Below are 15,753 nucleotides of genomic sequence, written 5' to 3' on the forward strand. Positions count from 1 at the left end.
TTCTGGCAAACAGAATGCAACAAACAGAATGCAACAAGGATATTGTTAAACATGATCTGCTTTTTTTAAATATCAAATAGCCATGAAAACAATGGGTCACTTGCACCAGTGTTTTAAAAGCCTTGTGTTATGTTAAGCGGCACAATGTATCAATTTATTTAAGTATGGGGCTGTATAGCACAGACCTAGCCATCTCAATTTGCAAGAGATGCAGCTTTAAAGGATGACTGTTGCAGGATTGCAAGATGCTAAGAGAAGTGGTGGGTTAAAGATGAGAAGAAGGCTTGCTGGAGTTGATGTGGAGTTTGAACTTTTTCATTGAGAGAAAAAAAAAATCAAAAGAGGTTGGAGTTACTGTACATGTCTACAAAGTGTAGGATATGAGGGCCAGGAAGGTGGATGACAGCGCTTGAGTGTCTTGAGCAGAATTTTGCTCATGTTGGTAGCTTCACCGTGGAGTCACTATAGTACTTGTTTGTGGCTGATGTGATAAGTTGCTTGTGTTTTGCACAAAGGGACTTCACTAGTGCAAGGCCATTAGGGGTTTCCTTTGTCTTCTCCGTTCATTTTTTTCTGCGAGTAGTGCATTTGCTATCAGCAAATTATTTGGGATAGCAAGGTGCGAAAAGTTTTGGCTTACAATTGAGTGTTTAAGTGTTCGCCCACTAACAGCAGACAAGCCTACAGTTAAATTGTTTGTAACGAACATAATAAACACATTTCTTGCCTTCTGTTTCACAACTGCTTTTGTATATTCTGTTGGTGTCCGCAGAGCTGTCTTGCAATTATTTTGGCCTCAATAGCTTCCATTTATAATACCTGAACTATACACGGCACAAAGCTACTTTCATTGCAATCATGATAGAATTGGCTTACATCCAACTGCCATATTTAATTTACTTGTAAGTTCCTAGGAAAGTCATACTGCTTATACGCAGGGCCTGTAAATTAACTTCTACTAGAGGGACTGCAACACTCAATTTGTCACCCACTTAAGTAGCCCATTAAACCTGTCTCAGGCCTACCATTACAGCCTGTATGTGCAGTTTTAAACTGCCATTTCAACCTTGCAACAAAACCTGTGGCGAGGCCTAAACCCCTTTCAATATATACAAGTCGCCCCTAGGGTAGGCTCTACACAGAAAGTATTGTATTTAAGAAGTTTGAACTTTACTTTTAGCTGAATTTACATGTCCTGGTAGTGAAAATCTATTAAATTTGTTTTTCACTACTGCATGGCCCGCCTCTCCTTTAAGGTAACATTAGGTTCCCTTATTACATCTAATAAGTGATCACTTTCAATTGAGAACAGGTAGGAAGGTAAAGTTTGGTGTCTAAAGAACTGTAATTTAAAACCCTCTTCAATGGTAAAGTTGGATTTTAAGTCAGAATTCTGAAAATGCCACTTCTAGAAAGTTGCAATTTCCTTGTCCAAAATATTTGGTGCCTGCAGGTTGCTCCTAGATCCATGACTGGATGTAGCTGGCAGTTTATCTTTGTGTATTGCTTCATGTCAGCGAGATAAAGGGGGAATATGTGTTGGCAGGACGAGCCATCTCTGACTTGACAGAGGGCTGAGTGATCACATACCAACCTTGCACATCAGAAAGACTTTGCCATAGCAAAATCAGAAAGGGTATAACACTAGTCTCTTGAGTACCCAGACAAGCCAGGGCAAAGAGGGAGGAAGCTTCAGACACCTCAGAAGGTGGAAGCCTCTAGAAAAGTCTCCTACTTCAAAGCTAACAGCAGGCATACATATTGGACCCTCAGACCCAACTCTCCAGGACACCTCAGGGCCTGTGGAAGACTCCAAAGAACTGCTGTGCTGCTCTGCTGTAAGAAGGCCTTCTACTTTCTTGCCCTGCTGCCCGAGTGGGTAGGACTGAACCTGCATTATGAGCCCAGGACCGCCAGAGACATTCCAAGGGCTAGTTGGCTGGCCTCCTGATCAGAGCTTCAGGGTCAGAAAAGGCTTCAGCTCTCTTGTACCGTGCACCTGGACACTGCCTGCTGAGTCCTAACCCCCCCCCCCCCCCAAGTGGTACTCCTCCAGTCCTGGACCCTTAGATGGTGGGATAGAAGTGCCTTGCTAACCCAGCTGCGGTCTTCACCAAATCCAGTGCAAACCCTGCAAAGCTTTTACAAGCTTCATCGCAACCGACACCAAGCAACATGAATGAAATCAACGACAAGCAATACAAAGCCTCGCCAAGCCTAGCAGCTCAGGTGCCAGCCTCATCGAAACCACTGTGTATAGACACAAAGCCTCGCCACACAGCTTCATCTGAACCAACATAGAGCAATGCAGCCGGAAGCTGGACCTTGCAGGCCCTCGGATCCAACACTGGACAATGCAAAGCCTCGCAAACAATTGGAGCGCAGACCGCAAATCAGGATTTAAGATACTTTGTTCAGTGGGCTTAACTTGGTTCCTGTATCCTGCCTACGCTGCAACGTGGTCGGCATGAACTTGTGATTTTGTCTCGGTCTGGCGCGACCAGATCTTTAAAATGGCACATCTTCAGGTCTACTGATTGGATTTCCGTCTTTTTGGTCTGAAATTATTTATAAAATATTACTCTATTTTTCTAAATTGGTGTGGGATTTTTCTTGTGTTGTGTCTCCACTTTATTACTGTTTGAGATGCTAAATCACCCCCCCCCCTCCAAGCAGTAATCCAGTTTTCTACATTGGTGTTCAGTGGAGAGTTTAGGACTTATGTTTGTGCAGTGCCATGCAGTAATTTTGTATTACATAAAAATCCCAGATAAACAATTTGATACCAATTAGAGGTTTTTTTTTTTTAATCAGAGTTTTTTTCTCAGATCCGTCATTTTTCCCAATGTAATGTATGCCTCACCTTTATACACTTGAGACTCTTTTTCGTTGCACCTGTGATACCTTGCCAGAATGGAAATGGATCCCAACTGCCTATCATACTACAATATGAGGCAGCGGAAGGAGTTCTGCAAGAAGAGGGGGCTAACTGTGAAGAAGGGGTCCACTAAGCAGGACCTTCAGGGTCCCCTTTAAGATTTTCAGGTAGCAGCCTGGTGAGGGACTCCCCCAGAGGACCAAAAGAGTGATAGCCCTGAGAAGGAGGAGGAGGAGGAGGGAAATCAGTTAGCAATGACTCTGTATCCTATCACAACATGCCTCCTGAAAAGTTGAAGGACAGAGAGGCTGAAAGAGACTTAAAGCTACATTCAGCCAGACTGGCCACAGAAGAGAGAAGAACTGAGGCAGAAAAAACCTTAGCAGAGGAGGGAAAGGCTGAGGGAGAAAGAGTCTTGGAGGAGCGGAAAATGTTAATGGCTCATGAACTAGCCTAAAGGAGCTGGACTTGAGGTCAAATAGTTGTCAGAGTCCAGCAGAAATGGTGCCACCAATACCGCAGTGTCCAAAGGAGATCAAGGAATCCACATACGTAAAAACCTGGTGCCCAGCTTTGAGGTGATGATATTGATAGGTGGTTTGCACCCTTAGAATACATAGGTCCCAGAGGAGTTTTGGGGGGGGCAGTCTGTGGAGGCATATGCCATCTGTAGACTTTACAAATGGCACGGAGGATGTGGCAGACTAAATGACTTACACCCCCATGAAAGCCCCCTTTATCACTAAATGTAGTCACACCCTTGAGGGGTACCATCTAAGATTTAAGGACAGTCACAGACTGACTGGCCGGTCTTGGGTAGATTTTCTGGATTTCTCCGGTAAGGCACTGAATGGCTGGGTAAAGGGCATCCAAGTGAGTAGTTATGAAGGGCTGTGTGATCGAATTTTGAGAGAGTATATGCTCAGTAAATGTTTCACAGAGTTGTGCCAACACCTGGTTGAATGCAAGATTACTGACCCTTTACCCACGTGCTGTATATTCCTCCAGTCACTGTGATTGTCATATTCGAGCTTAGTTTGTTGATGATTTGTCTTCTCAGACCTCTGCCACCTTACCCCAAGATTAGAGTCCTGCCTCTCTTCCCGTGAGGTTGCCCTGCCAGTGGCCGGGTCATGTTATATCGTGATGCTCTATTCACTGCCCCCGATTCGGCTGTATTTCTGCGGAAAGCCTATGGACCTATATACCATACCGCCTCTTTGGCCAGTAAACATTAGTCCATCCCTCTTAACCATTTCAAACTCAGGGGGGCCTTGCAAGAGCTCCAATAGCCTGCTCTTATCCCATTTAGCCTGCATGCAAGCAATCCCTATCAGTAGCTTTTGTCCTCTGTGGAAAACATTTTTTGTTGCAGACCAGCCCCCCCGCCCACCCCCCTCCCCACTTGTTGCCTGGTTTCAGATACAACTTTAAGTGAAGTGTACTGGGTCCCTGAAATCCAGGTCCCCAGTACCAGTGTTCTTTCCCTAAAAGTGTACCCCAATTGGCACAACTTCTGCAACCCCTGCAAGTCCCTAGTAAATGGTACCCCTGTTACCTAGGGCACTGGGGCCAAAAAGGGGCCATTAGGGCTGCAGCACCAGTTGTGGCACCCTAGGGACCCCTCACCAAGACCATCCAAACTACCATTGCAGGCTACGTGTCTTGGTGCAGAAAAACCAAGAGACGATATGGCACACAGCTCTGTGTGCCATGTCCATCTACACTGCCTGAGGTATAGGCAAGTCACACCTACTGCAGGCCAACAGCCTTAAGACAGGGTGCGCTATACCCCATGCACCCTGATGGTGGTGCTGAATTTATTCATAAATGCACACAGTTTAAAGGTTAAGCTGTTAAACCTACCAAGCACTGGTGCGGTATCGGACTAGTCTTAGCCAGCCTGCCACCACCAGAAATGCTTTTGACCTCATGGGGTGACACCCAACACTTTGAGTCCAGGAACAAAGCCTGCTTTGGGCATAGGTGCTTCACACCTACTCCAGGACAGGATGGCCTTCAGAGTGGGAAGCTATGAAGGCGCTGCCACCAGTGAAATGCAACCCAGGCATCTCCAGATAGTTGAGAATGCCAACCCTTCCTTTCCTGCCCCACATTTGGCGGGAGGACAGGTGGGAAAATTAGTTAAAGTAGGAGGTGTGGCCACATTCAGCCAGGAACACCCCTAAGGTGGGGCAGGTGATGTGGACACGACTTTTCCAAATCATCCATCTTTGGATGGCAGAAATTAACCTATCAGGGCTAGGGTAGTGCCCCTTCATACCGGAAGTGGTCACTTACAGGGTGTTGACACCATAAAGGTACATAGCTCATTGGCTACTACCTGTCTCCCCATTTAACACCCCTAAATTCAGCATATAGGTGGCATCCTTGGACTTGCATCTTAGGTTCGACTGACCTAAGAAGAGCAACGGACAAAGAAGAGTTGCTGACCCAAGAACAGACGACTTGCTGCAGAAAATTGCTACCACCTCCTGTCGGCTGCTTCTAGGACTCAACCATCGTGGTCTGCTGTCTCATCCTGCAACTGTGAGGCCTCCAAGAACCCCGGAGCACCTCCAGCCTACGACAAATTGTTGAGAACCTCCATTGGAGTAGAGGAGCTACTCCCCTGCAGCCTCCAAACCACGAAGTCCAGTTTACCGATCTGCTGCTCCCTGGCGACTCAGACGCAGCACACAAACAAGATGAGGTACATCAGCTACGATCAGTCAGATTTGCCCACCACCAACTGAGAGGACACCAGGACCTACCAGAGCCGTCCTGATCCAATACCTGGGGTACCGGACCCCCAACACTGAAGACCGAGAAGAAAGAGTCCAATTCAGACTCTAATGACGCAGAACGCAGACACCCATCAAGGGACTTCGAGACCCCTGAGGCCCCCTCCGTGAGTGGCCCAGCTGTTCCGGAATTGCCTCAGCAACCTGCTTGCCCCTGACCTAGAGGATCATCTCTACGCATGGCCCTTGGCTGCCCTATCTGCCCTGCAACCAGCCCGGCCTGTGTAACGACAAACCAGCTGTGCTCCCTTGATCCTGAGGCCCTTGTGACCTGCTCCCTTGAGTGGAACCCTCCCGGACGTACCTTTAAGTCCAGCTGTGCAGTGAGTTTTCAGGTGGCCCCCTTCTTCATAGAGCACCTGCTACCAACTACCTCAGTACCCTGCTCCTGGCTAAATCCGGGATGCTTCCAGACATCTGCTGCTGGAACATTGGACCTGGCCTTGCTACTTCCCCGAATCCAGAAGGTGAACCTCGAGAACCCACTGAGTGATTTTCTATGCTTTTTCCCATTGACTTCTATTGTGCATAATTGCACACAACTGTGACTGTCTTTGCGAACTTTAAAAATTCATAGCTTAAAACATACTTGCGTTAGAATGAAGTTCTTGCTCTGAAAAATTATATATAATTTTTATTTTTTTAAATGATGTTATTTTTACAAATTGGGCTATTGATTTATTCTTGAGCGTGTGTCTAATTTATTGCCTCGGAGTACAACAAATGCTTTGGACTATGCTCTGATATGCCTAACTGCTCGCCGACACTACCACAAATAGAGAATTAGTATTACCTACTTTTACCTCTGTATACCAATAAGGTATCCACTGGACTCTCTGCACAGTGTACTTCATTTTAGTACACTATATAGAGAGCCAGCTTCCTACATCCTCTGTTTCCGTCATATCCTGGGAGCACTCCCCATGGTTGCCATCTTTGGATCGTGATCCATTGGGATTTCGATCACCACTTCCAATGTGTGGAATATCAAATCCCAGTATCCCTGTATTACCCGGCACTCTATGCACAGGTTGCAATCAATTTTAACTGAAGCGCATAATCATGTTTTTCTATTTGCCCTCAAAAACTAGCATTGACAAAACCAAGATGTCTTTTTTTAAGCATCAAACAGGGTTTTTAATTTAATGGCGAGACTGCGTGGTTGTCTCAATTGGTGAGTGGGTGCATTTGGGAGTGAGCCAAACGGTTAATGAATGGATGGATAGATGAGTGGATAAATGGGTGCACATATAGGTGGGTGTGTGCATACATGTGTGAGTGAACAACAGCAGAGGGAGGGTAGAGCAGCCTCTTGCCCCTAACAGGACAGTACAGCAGGAATCCCCTGCAGAATGTCCTTGTTTATCGTCTACTTGATCATTCATCCATTAAACTATGCCCTCATCTATACGTACATGCCTCAGTTCTTACTCTTATGACTACTCAGATTCATTATTTCACGCAATCACAGACCCATTCATCCATCAACGCACTCACTTTGCCATCAGTTTATCATCTGAATCGCACTCCGATTTACCTATGCACCAATCCGCACAACCTCACACAGAAAAAAGGCTATGAATGAAGAAACTATTTCATTCTGATTAGTATATCAGTCGCATTGCAAAATGGTGTGCTGGCCACTAAAAAGAAGCTGCACTATTTGTACTCACTATTTGCAACCTGCCCAATCATGCATCATGCCCTAGGTGTCAATACAATAAAGTGAGAAGCTGGTGAGGAGGTCTAGTTTACAGCCTCTGGAATGTATAGGTGCAGATATATCAATGGCGTAACGTAACTTGAGGGGGCCTCCCCATGCTCCGGACCCTGACCGGAGCTCTCAGATTAGGGACCTGCCAGTGCCAGAGGGGGGCCCCAGAGCTTGGGAGCCCCCCAGAGCTTGGGACCTCAGGGCTTTTGGTACGCCACTGAGTTATATCGAAGGAGTGTCTGATCTGGATAATACATTCTGTGGGTTATTCTTTCTTGGTATAAGTATAACCTGGTGTATAACCAGAGTGTGGCAATGATTGTGGCGATGAGGTAATTTCTGTGAATTAGGAGTTGAAACATCGGTTTTAACTGACTGATTGGTAGATAAAGTGGAAAGTGAAAATCTGTTTGAGGAATAGTGTGAAGTTGGCTGAACAGAAGGTGAATGATGCTGGTGGGTGGATAGATGAGCGCAGTAAACAGGCAATTGGGTTTATGGGAAATAGAGACCATCACTAATTATGTGTGTCTCTTTGTAGCAGGATTGTACAGACATGTAGGTTGAGCATTCCAAAAACAGGGAATGAGTTAGGTTAGAGCCATAGATATGTGATAAAGAGTGCATAAAGATTGCTGGTGGTCAAGACGTCAGCTATGAGACGTTCAAAAGGTCTACGGCAAAGCTTAAGGTAAGCCTTATATTTTTGCCTCAGCTCTCGTCTCTGTCCCAAGTGACAATGGAATTTTGCTCCATATCAAACCTAATCCTTTGTCCTCACTGCCAGTACTAATTAAGTTACGGGTGTGTCTTTCACAGGGATTTCCCTGGTATTACAGGTATCTGACTTGATCTTGCAATCAATGGACCTCATTTCATTCCTGGGTAATGGCTGACCTAGTAGATTCTTGGGGCCATCATGAAGAGGAGGCTCCAAGTCTACAGTAGCTAGGTGCATCAGGGCACAATCCAGGTTTGAAAGGTATGTTACTGGGTGGTTTAATGCTGGCACATGGTATCTGCATAGTGGTGAAATCAACAGTATGCCTATGGCACATCACCCAGTAGCCTCGACTTTTTCAGTGAGGTATAGAATCTTGCTGATAGATTGTGTTTTTTAATGGCTCATGCCTGGTCAATAAATATTAATATGCAATTTGAGTAGAGGGTGCAGTTAGATAACAATTCTCGATTGATGGTGGCAATCATCCACAGGTCACCAGGACTAAAGTTCCACAACATTCTGCAGATGGCGAAAGGAGAGATGACAGGCCCTGTCACTGCCAGAAGACCCGTCAATAGAACAGACTCTCTGCATATACACTTAAGAGGCCTTTGTCTGTGAAAACTGACTGGTGTCCAACGGAATTGGGTGAAGATTTACAATCTCAACAGTTATGTTACAGTGCAAAGCCAGGCTTCCCATGACTAACAGCTAGAATACTGTCATGGTTCAGTAGCATACCAAGGGGCTATGTCAGACATCATACAGGGTGAGAGGGGCAACAGGGCAGATAGGGGCTAGTGGGCCCAAAATCTGGTGGTTGAGCTTTTTCAACTAGTGTCCTGAGGTCCATCCTACTTTGGCTCTAGTTTATTCGGGTAGTGAGGGCAAGCAGTCACAGGCTTCTCAGGGAGGTAGCATGGGGAGGGGGCATGAGCTCAGAATTCAATTATCAATCAACAGATACATAAATGTAATGTCCAGCCCAGTGCATGCTTTTCCAAGGAAAACTAGTACTTTTTAATCCTACATTACTATGGAATTCAATCCAGTATACAGGGTAGTGATCCAAGTTGTGATTCTTCCTTGTGTCGCTATTTCCCCTGAATTCCCTTGTGCTGAACCTCCCGGGTTGACCCCTTGACAGATTGCCCCCACAGTCCGGCATTTCCTTACAGGTTGCTACCTGGATCAGTTAAGCGGTGAGCAGCTATCTTGATTATTATATGTGGTGCAGGACCGTGTTGCTGTGGCTCTTTCTGGCCATGTGCTAGGGGATAGCAGCACTGGGCTATTAATCCTCCTCAGGTATAGGCACGGACCAAGCAAATGCAGTCACCATCGCCCCAACCGAGCCAGAGCTGGGACCATCACAAATGGAACCCCTATCAGGCTGGTGCAGGCATCACAGCAGTTGTAGTTCTGATTTGGTCAGTGAAGTCATCATGGCAGTTGTCGCCTGCACAGACAGGCCCCAAAGGAGTTGTAGTCCAAATGGGGCCGATGCATGCAAATGATGTCTGGTAGTCAAATTCCTCAGTGTATCCTTCTGTCCCTGGAACTCGCTGGGCTTCTCCTCCTGGAAGGTCTTTCCTCCTGCAGGGCCATCCAGCCCCCTTCCCTCTCTCATCAGGCACGCTGCTAGGCACAAGGTATACCCTCAGCTGCTCCAGTGGACAGTGCAGACTTCAGGTGGTGTTCTCACTTATGGAAGACTGGCTGCCAGATCTAGACACACAGCAGTCCTTTAGGAACCCTCCAGAGCACTCCATTCCTTGGCTAAAAAAAGAAACTGGAACTGCAACAAAATGAGGTGCTTTGAGTGCTACTTTTAAACAAATTGTTGGAAAATGGTCCTCTCTGAAAGGTCACCCCAAACCATTTACCTTCCTTCTCCTCTTTTTCTGACCTTTTTGTTGGCTTTAGGACTCTGGGTACTTCACCACAGCTGACCAGTGCTAAAGTGCATGTGCTCTCTCCTCTAAACATGGTATGATTGGTTTACACCTGTTTTGCATATAGGATTTATTTCTAAGTACCTTGTAAATTGGTATACCATAGACCCAGTGTTTGTAAATTAAATGATACTAGTGGGCATGTAGCACTAAATGTGTCCCCCATAGAAGTAGCCTTTCAAACCTGTCTCAGGCCTGCCAACGCAGTGCCTGTGTCTAGAGTTTACTGCCACTTCAACTTGGCATTTGAAACTACTTGCCAAGGCTTGAAACTCCCTAAGGGCAGGGTGCTATGTAAGTAAAAGGTAGAACATGTACTTTCATGTTTTGCATGTCCTGGTAGTGAAAAACAGCCTTTTTCATTTTTCACTACTGTGAGGCCTACTCCTCTCATAGGTTAGCATTGGGAATTTCTTAATACACTTTTAAACTGCAATTCCTAATCAGAGAAGAGTGGCTTTTTCAAGTTCCATATGTTTGGATTGGTGATAACAAACCCTCCTTACTGGTGAAGTTATATATATCATTACTGTTTTAGAAATGCAACTTTTAAAAAGTGGACATTTCTCTGTGCTTTTAAATCTGTGTGCTTTGCAGGTTGTCTCCAATACATGTCTGGATTGGGTAACAGCTACACTTTGTGCATTCCCTCTAGACAACCACAAACACAGGAAGGTGAGGCTCATCTGCATTCTGAGCACTCATCTGCATTCACTTGCACTCTGATGGGTCTACCTGGGTAGGGAGGAATGGGAGGGGCTGAAACTTGCACTTCAATAGGTAGTGTCTTGTCCACACACAAATCACTCATTTACCCCCACAGATAGCCTGGCAGACAGGACTGGGTTGAAAGGGATCATTGTTCACTTCAGAGAGGTGCTTTGAAGTCACCCCCTACATCAAAGGCACTTTTTGGGTTTAAATACTGGGTCTCTAACCCCCCTAAAATCAGACACTTCTGGATCTTGAACTGGCCCTCTGTCAGAAGGACTCCTGTGCTGCTTAAAGGAATCAACTGGACTGCTTTTCTGGAAAGACTGCTTTTCTGCTGGTTGCTCTGCTGCTCCCTGAAACTGATGATGGGGAGCTGGACTCTTCCTTCCCTCCAAGTGAACTCCAAGGGCTTGCATCATGTTTTCTAACGCCTCAGGGATTCAAAGGAATTCCTGCAATTCTGTTGGTGCAGCTGGACTCTGCTATCTGTGATACCTATCCTTACCTGAGGTGCCTTATCCAAGTCCTGGACTTCAGAAGTGGGTTCTGCAGTTGATTTACTACAAAACCGACACATTGTCTTCTTTGTGCCTATCGGAACCGACGCATCGCCCTATGATGCTGACCCAGAGGCTGTTCAACAACAATGGTTCCAAAGCCTGCACGGCCAGACACCAACGCTCTGCATGGCTTGACGACGATGCATTGCCTGCATCTCAGTGAAGCACAATGACGAAGCGGTAACCCGACTGTGTGGAAAAGATAGACGCATCATGCCCTCAGCTTCAACGCTTTGCTCCATCCAAGGTACTTTCTCAGCAGGCCTTGCATGAGTCCTGTAGCCAAGCCTGCCCTTCATCACGGTTGGCCTGAACTCTGGATTTACCCCGGTCTAGCAAGACCTCAAGTAACCTTTTAGCGCTATTGATTTCTAAGCACTGTTTCGGCATTTAATCTTTAAAAATTCATATCTCTACTTATAATGATTGGATTTTAGTTGTTTTGGTCCAATTGTGCTCAGATAAATATTCTCTATTTTTCAAAGCCTGTGTGGAGTCTTTTTATTGTGTATTCATTGTGTTACTGTGTGTGTATGTGTTGCATAAATACTTTAGACCTTGCCTCTTTAGATAAGCCTGACTGCTCTGTGCCAAGCTATCAGAGGGTGAGCACAGATTATCTTTTAGTGTGTATCTAGCTTACCCTGACTAGAGAGGTGGCTACTGCCTGGCCTGGGTGCATACATCAGCCAACTAGGAATCCCACTTCTAACACACATTTTCTAGATAGGGGATGTGGATCCACTGTCTGCAGTTTGAGAACTGAGGTTTGAGGTAGTTCTCCTTTCAACTGGCCCTAGCAAGCTGCTCTCCATACACAGACATTGTGTAGTGATGCTTCTAGCAGCAGGTGGCACTAGGTCAGCCTCCACACAGGAGCACCCACAACACAGGCATAAGGCAGTGGGAGATGTGTGCACCTCGCAGTAATCAGACTCTCAGTAATCCAGCATAGAAAAAAGGGCAAGCCTGGTCTTGAAACCTTCTCCATTACAGAAAGGAATCTGCAGTCAATCCTTTACCCTTACCCTTACTAAGCTGGTGGTGCTCAAGAAGAATTAAACAGCAACCCCTTGGTAACAAAGGCCCGATTAAATTTCTAAAGCTAGTCTCTATCCTAACTTCAGTGTCTAAATATCCACCCTCCAGCATCAGAAATGCTGGAAATACTCGTCCACTGTCTGGAAAATCTGTTCTCCATTCTCTGTCTTGTGTTGTGTTGAAGCAGGGTCTTCAAAATGGACCCCACTGGCTTCAGTACTCAGGCTCACTCACACTCAGAGCCTTTCTACTGTACATGTATTACAAGCACTCTATACACACACACACACACACACACACACACACAGGATTCCAGTGAAAGGTTCTGGGCACACACAACAGCAGACCTTTCCACAAGAGGGGCCTGGATGCCAAACTCTCAGCAACATTGATAAAGAGGTCTGGCCACACTATCAATCTCATAAACACAGTATGCTGTCCCCGCAGCTTTGTGTGCTAAACCAGCACAGGGACAGTAGTACTTTGTTCACTATGAAGGCACACTGGGTATCCCTGAGGGTTCCAAGGCAGGTCCAGGACCTCACATATTCAGAGGCCAGCCAAGTTTCTGCACACATGGCATACTAGCATGACAATATGGTCAAAATAAACATCAGCTCGTGATACACATGAATTTGAGCACTTAAAGCAGGAAGCAAACCTGTATACCATGCAGCGGACATTCCCATCCTAATCTCAGGCTCCTCTTCACTTCTCATGTGTTGGAGACAGCGCATAGAAGTTTATCTTAAGCATACAATATCACTAATCATTTAGGCCTAGGCCATTTTTTTCACCCGACCACAATCTCTGCTCCATTACATTACACAGCGCTATACCGGCTGGATGAGCTGCTCCTCTAGGACACCTGCTACACTGTCTGCGGCACCTCAAATTATATTTACCAGCTTCAGAAGAGGTCAGGCAAGATACTCTGTGTTAACAGAGCACTGCAAGCTGCATTTTTCTTGGGAGTCTGCAATGCCACCACATCTATTCAGATAAGAATTATTGTCTATACCAAGATGTTACTCCACGTGGGTACTGCTACGGTGTTGGTTGTTTCTTTACACTGCCCCACATCTGACCCCTTCAGGTAGATGCAATGGGGACATACTGTGGTAGAAGGACTGCCGAATATATTTTTTCCTATTTTGGCCATTTTCATAGATTAATGTGAGAGTTAACAGGACTGTTTATGATCCTTCCTACAGCTCTTATATAGTAGGAAAGGATACGTATATTACTTTGATTTTTTTCTACACTTCAGGTGAGCTCCGATAATAAGTGGGTTTAAGTTCAAAAGTTGTTCTGAAATTATCCCATAGTTCATTTCCCGTAAAGGATTTTTCATATTGCATAGGTAAATGTAATAAATCACTGGAATGGGTTACTGAATCTCCTCCCGTCATACATCGGCGCTTAATCTCGTGTTTAATGTGTGAACATATACTGGGTAAGCACAATGTTTTGAGAGAGTCCATCATCCAACACAGCAGGACATTTGAAAACTGGCTGGCTTGTCATACAGGTACCTGTAATAGCCAGGCATCACAATGTGCACACCAGCACTCGGCTGACAGATGTTTGCGACTTCCTGGTCATCCATTTTGCGAAGCGAGTCTGTGAACGGCCCTGTAGCATTGATAACACATTTGGCGTTGACATCAAATTCCTTCCCTGTGAAAGAAAGCAGCATCAATCACATACCACGTTTGTTTCCCGGCTCACTTGTGTTATGGATGATTAATGCATCTGTGATCTTCAGCTATTGTGAAGCGTGTCACTTAGAGAAAAACATCGGAAATGAATACCCGGGAAATTAATCTATAAACACATATATAGGTGTATATGTACCTTTATGTATAACCTTTATTCCTATTTTGTCAGGTACATTAAAAAAGTAAAACGGTCGATTTAGGACTTTTTTTTTTATCTTAAATAGAAAATGAAAAAAAAAAAACAATCTGTACAAATTATTTATCTAGAAAAAAGCAGGCAGCGCAATCAACCCACTTCATACTTTATTTTATAAATTGAGCTTGTAAAAAAGTGGATTTTAATGTGAATGGGATAATCTTCAGTGCCCAGACTCTGAATACAATAGGGACCTGACACGAGTTAAAGATGATTGACATTAATGACATGCCAATGTGTGTTGTGACACGACACTTTTCCAGCGCCTACTATGTCAGCTGAATGGTCTCCAATAATGCATTCGGGTTTTGTTTCCACATATGATTTGGTAAACTACTGACAAAGAATTAGGAAAACAACATCCCGTTAATTTAAATGTAAACTTATCTGGTGGGGTAAACTCCAATTTAGAATTCTATTTTTTAGGCCGAATGCGTAGATTAAACAAAAGCTGGCGCAGAGGCCCGACGCTGCGTTGTCGCGAGCCTTCTAAACTGCGTACCTGTTAAGACGTCCTTGCAGCGCGCGCCACAGACGCGCGTCGCGCCGCTCTCTGGGTCTGTCTTCTTCAGCAAGCTTACCACTTCAGTGTAATTGGCTGTGGCAGCACCGTACCTGGCAGCAGTGAGGGCGATGGCAAGGTTCATTCGTGCATCGTTGTGTTGTCCTGCAGCAGGGGACAGAATCAGAGGAAGGACATGAGTCACCTCAAGCCACTGACTTGTGCTATCGAAGTGTGTCAGAACCGATCTGTCACATCTGTCCCTGTCACACTGAATATACATGATGGCTGGTCAGATCTAGCGGGAATTATTTAAAGACACATTGTCTCTTCTAGGTCAGGCATTCGAGGCGAAGCAAATGCAAGACTGGGTTTGCGCATTAAACTAATGACTTATTTGAAAATGTGTAAGTTTAATATAAAAAAAAAAACTAAAAGCTTTTAAAACGTGAAACATACTGCATGCTGTCAGGAGACGTAGCCCTACAGGGATCTGTTTCCAGACTGTTCTACTGTGTTAATCAACAACACATATTGACACTTACTTTCAGACAACAACCAGACAAAAAAATATCAAATCTTATTTTTAATAAACGGGATACAAAAAACGAGATATATTTTTAACACTCAAACTGCAAACAATCTTGTGGGAGACACTAAGTTTAAAATGTACAACGTTGGTAAATGCCGGATTGTCGTTCTTGAAACAGTTCCTATATCAACAGATTTAACTGACGCACAGCATCGACAACAAAGAAGCAAAAGATTGTCCTTTGTAAACTCTGAGTGGGGGTGAGGGGGTGAGGGGGGGGGGGGGGGTTGAATCAAGAAAATGTATGCAGACAATTATCAATTATTAAGGCTTACTTCAGCATGGGTATGATTTGGAAGAGAAAGCACAGTATCAAAATTGTGGTCATAATGTATTTTATTTAAAATTGTGA

At 45.1% G+C, this 15,753-nt stretch overlaps 1 protein-coding gene across 3 annotated transcripts in view; it reads right to left on the reverse strand.

Moving 5' to 3' along the window:
• GPD2 (glycerol-3-phosphate dehydrogenase 2) overlaps positions 1–15,753 on the reverse strand; it is a 927,571-nt gene that overhangs the window by 353,495 nt on the left and 558,323 nt on the right. For all 3 annotated transcript variants that reach the window (XM_085645519.1, XM_085645518.1, XM_085645520.1), the window contains exons 7-8: positions 14,810–14,974; positions 13,926–14,070 (exon numbers count right to left, since the gene is read on the reverse strand). In XM_085645519.1, the coding sequence (XP_085501645.1) occupies positions 13,926–14,070; positions 14,810–14,974 (310 nt within the window). The remainder of the gene's footprint in view (positions 1–13,925; positions 14,071–14,809; positions 14,975–15,753) is intronic.

This window comes from Triturus cristatus, chromosome 3_1 (assembly GCF_964204655.1).
Source record: "Triturus cristatus chromosome 3_1, aTriCri1.1, whole genome shotgun sequence".
In the NCBI taxonomy this organism is placed as follows: Eukaryota; Metazoa; Chordata; class Amphibia; order Caudata; family Salamandridae; genus Triturus; species Triturus cristatus.